This window comes from Orycteropus afer, unplaced genomic scaffold, assembly GCF_000298275.1.
Source record: "Orycteropus afer afer isolate SDZICR_OR568_19922 unplaced genomic scaffold, OryAfe1.0 scaffold00999, whole genome shotgun sequence".
Lineage (NCBI taxonomy): Eukaryota > Metazoa > Chordata > Mammalia > Tubulidentata > Orycteropodidae > Orycteropus > Orycteropus afer.
The window spans coordinates 114803-121788 of record NW_006922586.1 but is presented as its reverse complement, the minus strand read 5'-3'; the positions used below and the strand labels follow the sequence as shown (position 1 = coordinate 121788).

General features: G+C 57.0%; 1 protein-coding gene across 1 annotated transcript in view; it reads left to right on the top strand.

The window, feature by feature from the left end:
- Window positions 1-6986, top strand: part of SH3TC1 (SH3 domain and tetratricopeptide repeats 1) — a 159421-nt gene that overhangs the window by 73734 nt on the left and 78701 nt on the right. The window contains exons 14-17 of the mRNA XM_007958513.1: window positions 548-698; window positions 4322-4444; window positions 5079-5229; window positions 6296-6492. Of these exons, the coding sequence (XP_007956704.1) occupies window positions 548-698; window positions 4322-4444; window positions 5079-5229; window positions 6296-6492 (622 nt within the window). The remainder of the gene's footprint in view (window positions 1-547; window positions 699-4321; window positions 4445-5078; window positions 5230-6295; window positions 6493-6986) is intronic.

The following is a 6986-nucleotide window of genomic DNA, read 5'->3' as shown; positions in this document are numbered from 1 at the left end:
TTGGAGAAGGATGTCATGCTTGGTAGGGTGGAGGGTCGACAAAAGAGGGGAAGGCCCTCAACGAGATGGATTGACACGGTGGCTGCAATGATGGGCTCAAGTATAGCAGGGATCGTGGAGCTGGTACGGGATCGGGCAGTGTTTCGTTCTGCTGTGCATGGGGTCGCTATGAGTCGGAAACGACTCGACAGCACTCAACCACAACAAGTGGTTCTACGGGCCCCTAAGTGGTTCTCCAGACCCCAGGTGGTTCTGCAGGCTCTGGGCGGTTCTACAGGTGCAGGTTTGAGAGCCCCTGGCCACATCCTCTCTGAGCAGCTGGCCTGCTGACGTTCATTTTTCGTCCAAACACCAGAGGGGCCCATGTTTGGGAGGTGGGACAAACAGGAGAGGAAGGGCTAAGAGGAGAGTCAGTGGCTGAATGGGGCCCACATCCCCCCAAATGGGGGACCTGCTCCTGACATAGCCACACTTCTGAGGAAAAGGTTGGTCCAGTCCCAGTGGGCAGACCTGGGTGGCTGGTTCTGACAGCTGTGTCTGCCTGCAGAGCCTACAGGTCTGCCCTGGACTACACCAAGCAGAGCCTGGGTATCTTCATCGACCTGCAGGAGAAGGAGAAAGAGGCCTACGCCTGGCTGCAGGCTGGCAAGATCTACTACATCCTGCGGCAGCACGAGCTGGTGGACGTGTACATCCAGGTGCAGGGCGCGGGGAGCCAGGAGTGGGGGGCTGGGGAGAGCGGGGGGACGGGGCTGGCGTGTGCCCAAGGACCAGTGTGTGTACTTGCTCGCTTGCTACCTCATTCATTCACTCACTCACTCACTGGTTTGATCACTCACTAACTCACTCACTCATTCACTCACTCACTTGTTCACTCGCTCACTGTCATTCACTCACTCATTCACTCACTCACTTGTTCACTCACTCGTTCACTCACTCATTCACTCACTCACTTGTTCACTCACTCACTGTCATTCACTCATTCACTCACTCACTTGTTCACTCACTCACTCATTCACTCATTCACTCACTTGTTCACTCACTCATTCACTCACTTACTCATTTATTCATTCACTCCCTCACTCTCTCACTCATTCACTCCCTCACTCATTGACTCACTCTCTCACGCACTCAATCATTCACTCACTCACTCATTCACTCATTCCCTCACTCATTCCCTCATTCCCTCATTTGTTCACTCACTCACTCACTCACTTATTCATTCACTCACTCCTTCACTCCCTCACTCTCTCATTGACTCACTCACTCATTCATTCATTGTTCACTCACTCATTCATTCACTTATTTGTTCACTTACTCATTTGTTCACTCAGTTATTCTTTCACTTGGTCACTAATTCATTCACTCACTCACTCATTCATTCCCTCCCTCACTCACTCATTGACTCACTCACTCATATATTCACTCACTTACTCATTCATTCCCTCACTCACTCTCTCTTTTACTCACTCACTCTCATATTCACTCACTCACTCATTCATTCCCTCTCTCACCCCCTCCCTCTAACACTCACTCACTCAGTCAATGCCCACCTGTTGAGCATCTGTTGGGTGCAGGGACCTGTGGTTTTGCCTTCCCTCTCCCTGCTTTCCTCACCTTCTCCCTCCTGCCTGTGCCCCCAACATCCAGTTTCTTTAACAAGCGGTGAACCTCAGTTTCCTCATCTATAACAGGGGTTATGAGTTGTGTCTTGCTGGATTGACAAAAGACTAACAGCAGCGTAGGGACAGCTAGCACAGTGTCCAGGGCATCTTGAGCCTACAGGGGTTGACGTGAAAATGTAAATAAGAATGCTGAGGAGGGCTTTCACAGAGAGGCTGTGGCAGCAGGATTCCAGATGCCCAGCACTCCTGCCCCTGGGGCAGTGGGCCTGTGGATATGACTAGGTTACAGTATGTAGCAAAGATGAAGGGGTTTTGCAGAGGTAATTAAGACCCCTAATCAGCTGACTTTGACTCACTCAGAAAGGAAGTTTTCCTGGGTGGGCCTGACCTAATCAGATGAGCCCTGTCAAAGACCCAGCCCTCCCTGATGGAGAGACTGGAGACTATGGATAGTCGTCCTGGCCTTGAGGTAGCAAGCACCCATGCAGTGAACTGTCCAGGGATGGGCCATGGGGCAAGGACCAGGGGTGGCTGCTAGGAGCTGAGAGTGGCCTGGCAGCAGGCTCAAGGACACAGGGACCTACACCCACAGGGAACAGAAATCTGCCACCAACTGGTGAGCCTCCTGGGGCAGAGGGTAGGGCTCTCCTGGTGCTCCACACCTCATGTGATCACACAGCAAGTGCATAATGCCATGTGTGTGGTAAGACACTCAACAGACACCTGGAAGACCTGGCTTCAGCCAGGTGGCATGTCTCTTTAGAAGTCTGTCTTAGGGTTCTCCAAAGGAGCAGAACTAATGGGATCTGTGTGTTTGTGTCTGGTGGTACCATAGTTAATGTATTCAGCTGCTAACCAAAAGGTCAGTGGTTCAAACCCACTGGTGCCTCCATGGAAGAAAGATGAGGCAGTCTACTTCCTTAAAGATGGCAGCCTTGGAAACCCCATGGGGCAGTCCTCCTCTGTCCTCTTGGGGTGCTGTGAGTTGGAATCGGCATGAAAGCAGTGGGTTTGGATTTTTCAGATAGGTAGATGGGGATATGGATACACAGATACCTGCCTTGGTTCCCTAGTGCAGCTGTCCCAGAGACACCACGCGTGGGCAGCTTGGTCACACAGAAGTTCATTTCCTCACTGTTCAGGAGGCTGGAAGTCTGAACACACGTGCCAGCTCCAGGAGTAGGGTCTTTCTGTGGCTCAGGGAAGGTCCCTGCCTCTTCAGCTTCTGGGTGACCCTCATGTGGCTTGGCCTCCCTCTTCCCCCAGCGCTGCCTCTGTTGTTTCCTTGTTTAACCTCTTTTATATCTCAAAAGAGATTGACTTAAGACACGCCCCACTGTGCTGCTCTCATTAGCATAACAAAGAACTCACTTTCCAATGGGAGTCTAACACAGATAGGGGGTAGGATTGACAACATATGCTTTTCAGGGAAACAATTCAATCCACAACAGTATATGTGTGTCTGTGTACATTATGCATGTGTACAGTGTGTGCATGTTGTGTGTGCATGTATGTGTGGTATGTGTGGTGTGTGTATGTGTGTGCTGTGTGGTGTATGCTATATGTGTGCTGTGTGCGGTGTGTGTGCTGTGTGTGTATGTGTGTGTATTTAGAGAGAAAGATTCTGAAAATTTGGCTCATAAGATTATGGGGCTTGGCAAGTCCAAAGCCCACAGCCAGACGGCAGGCTGGACACTCCAGCTGAACATCTGTGTTCCCGTCTAGAGACATACTCCTTCCCTCTTGGGAAACCATATTTTGCTCTTATAGCCTCCGACTGATTGGATCAGGCCCACCCACACTATGTCAGGTCAACTAACTATAAACGGGAGCCCCATGTAAACACCTTCCCAGCCACATCTAGATGAGTGTTTGTCCACCCTGGCTCCACACCGAGCCAAGTGGACCGGGGAATTAGCCTCAAGATGCATCGATTGCACAAGTTTCTGTCTGCAGATGCTTCTTGGATGTACCTTGACTAGGAACAGCTTGAGGTGCTCTGAGCCCAGTGGGCAGTCTCTCTTCCTGAGCACCTGATGTGTGCCACCCTCAGGCCAGGGGCTGAAGGCTGCCTGCCCATGAGCAGCACTGAGCTGGGGTCCCCCTCATTCGGGGTCCCTGGGCCGGGCGGGCATATGGAGGTGTAAGTGGAGCCAGAGAGTGGGTGCCATCTGTCGGGGGACACAGCAGCACTGGACACAGCCAAGGCCAAGGTGACGGGGCATGCTCTCTCATAGCTTTGGAGGCTGGGAGTCTGAACTCAGCATGCCGCAGGGTCAGTTCCCTCTGGGAGCTCCAAGGCGGACCTGTCCCTGCCTCTCTCCCCGCTCCGGGTGGCCCCTGGTGTTCCTTGGCTTGTGGCCACAGTGCTCAGCCTCTGCCTTCATCTACACGGTGTCTCCCCTCTGTGCTTCTGCCCCTGTTATGAGGACTCCACTCACACAGCATCAGGACCCCTCTTCCAGTGTGACCTCCTGTTAGCCTAGCTGGCAACATCTGCAAACACCCCAGTTCCAAACAGGTTCCAGGCTCAGGACTTGAACAGATTTCGGGCGGCCTCCATTCATTCCACAACAGCCACCCTTTGACCTGTGGACTCCAGGCATGGTCCTGAGAGCAGCTGGGAGGCCCCTGTGGTGGGCCACCTCATCGGGTGGAGTGTCAGGGGCCTCACCCACCCTTCTGCGGCCCCATAGGTGGCCCAGAATGCAGCCCTGTACACAGGGGACCCCCACCTGGGCTTGGAGCTATTCGAGGCGGCTGGAGACATCTTCTTCAATGGGAACCAGGAGCGGGAGAAGGCTGTATCCTTCTATCGGGTGAGGGCCCCCATGGCATCAGTGCACCGTGTCTTCTCCCCCTGAGTCCTGCCCTTCCCTGCAATACTCCAGACCCCAGCCCCGACCCGGGAGGGATGGAAGAAAGGACTGAACGTGGGGGGGTCGGGGAGCACCTGGCCTACTACATGCAGCAGAGACCCCCTTGACAGATGGGAAACTGAGGCCCAGGAGGCAAAGGGGATGTCCCAGGACCAGCTTGTCCGTGGAGAGCTGGGATGAGGGCCTTGGTCTAGGTGTGCCTCTGGGGTTGGGTGTGCCTCTGGGGGGCGAGGGCTGGGGTTGGGGGTGGAGACTTCGCCCAACCCAGCCTGCAGCCCATGGTGTGTGGCTTCTTATCCCACAGCCCCAGGTACACCAGACAGGGGGTGTAGAGAGCTGATTCTGGGAGTGTTCAGGTGGGCCCAGGACTGAGGTTAGGGGGCATAGCAAGGCAGGTCAGGCCCCAGCTGCCAGGGCCTGGGCCTTAGTCCCCCCATCTGTAAGACGGGGAGCTGCTTCTCTGTGAACTGACCTCAGCCAGCTGTGGCAAGTCCGGCTTGGTGGTGCGGAGTGGCCCAGTGGGGCGGGGGCTCTGAGAAGGAGACCCAGGGACTGACCTCACCTGTGTGGGCAGGACCAGGCACTGCCCCTGGCGGTGGCCACGGGGAACCAGGAGGCTGAGCTTCGTCTGTGCAACAAGCTGGTGGCACTGCTGGCCACACTCAAGTCTCCCCAGGAGGGCCTGGAGTTTGCCCACACAGCTCTGGGCCTCAGCATCACCCTGGGTGAGTCCTCCCACAGGCCCCGGGTGAGTCCTCCCACAGGCCCCCGGGCCTCTGCATCACCCTGGGTGAGCCCCCAGATCCCAGGGCCTGTCTCAGGTCTTGGGCCTGACCACCCGTAGGCCACCTGCTCCCACCCAAGCCACCAAGGGCAGCAGGGGGTGGGATGGGGGAGGGCAAGCCATCAGCCCTCCCCTGCTCACTGTGTCCAGGGCGTGCTCCTTATGGCGGGACTTTGCCCCTCTCTGTGCAGACTCCCTTCCCACTCAGAGTCCTCACCACCTCCCCTGTGCTCACCCCACCCCTCCCCCTCCCCTCAGTGACCTTCCCACCCACCCATAGGCAGCCAGTCCCCTTCTTAGATGCTGCACCCTCAATGTCTGGGTGCCCTCTGACACACTGCACCCCGAGACCGGGGCCAGGCACCCCTTTATCTCACACATGGCCTGCAGCACCCCAAGGCTGGGGCTGGGCCTCCTCTGTCCCAGCACTCAGTTGCACTGAACCCTGAGACCGGGGCCGGGCATTCTTCTTCACCACACCCGGCTGCCCTACACCCTGAGACCGGGGCCTGGGAGGGTCAGTACTGGGTGCTGGATGCTAGCACATGGTTGGTGTGTGGACTCAGGCGCTCACCTGGTGGGACCACCAAGAGGGCCTGGTGCTGCAGGTCTGTCTGCATGGGAGGGGCCATGTGTGCAGAGGTGGGGCCGGGAGGTGCCAGCATCAAACCTGCAGAAACCAGGCTGACCAAGCCCTGGTGACCGTGCACCTAGACCATGTCCTTGGCACCTCCTGGGTAAAGGTAGTGACCAAGGTGGCCCATCCGGCTTTGCCAACCCCAAGGCCACCTGGGGGTGACGTCCCCCGCCCACTTTATAGACAGGCAAGCTGAGGTCTGGGTGGGAGGTGAGAGGCCTGAGCTCCCAGGCTGATGGACCCTCATGGCACAGCACACCGCCCAGTGTCAGCACACGGGCCAAGGCCGGCCCCCTGCCTAGCGGCACACCTGCATCACAGGCCCCGCCTCCACGCTCGCCCTCCACCCTCCTCCTGCCTCTGTCTGCAGGGGACCGGCTGAACGAGCGTGTAGCCTACCACCGGCTGGCGGCCCTGCACCACCAGCTGGGCCACGGGGAGCTGGCCGAGCACTTCTACCTGAAGGCCCTGTCACTGTGCAGCTCGCCGCTGGAGTTCGACGAGGAGCCGCTGTACTACGCCAAGGTGTACCTGGTGCTGGGTGACATCATCTTCTATGACCTCAAGGTGGGGGGCCACGGGGGCTGGGGGGCGTCTCGGAGCCTGGAGGCTGGGTGTGTCCACCCTCGTCCTTTGGGACAAGCACTTGGGTTTCCTGGCTGGAAACAGCCTGGCTATCACCCTATAACTGCCCAGGCTTGAGGAATACGGGAGGTGTGCAGATGTGGGCCAAGCCCCCATGCTGGCCAAGCCCTGTGGGGCTTGGGGGCTCAGGCCCAGGCCCACCTTCAGAGCTCAGGACAAGCCAGTTCACAGCATCCTTCCCCGTGTGTGACTGTGTCTCCTGACTGTCACAGCATCCTCCCTGTGTATGACTGTGTCTCCTGACTGTCACAGCATCCTTCCCCGTGTGTGACTGTGTGTCCTGTCACACCGTCCTCCCTGTGTGTGACTGTGTCTCCTGACTGTCACAGCGTCCTTCCCCGTGTGCGACTGTGTCTCCTGACTGTCACAGTGTCCTTCCCCGTGTGTGACTGTGTCTCCTGTCACACCATCCTCCC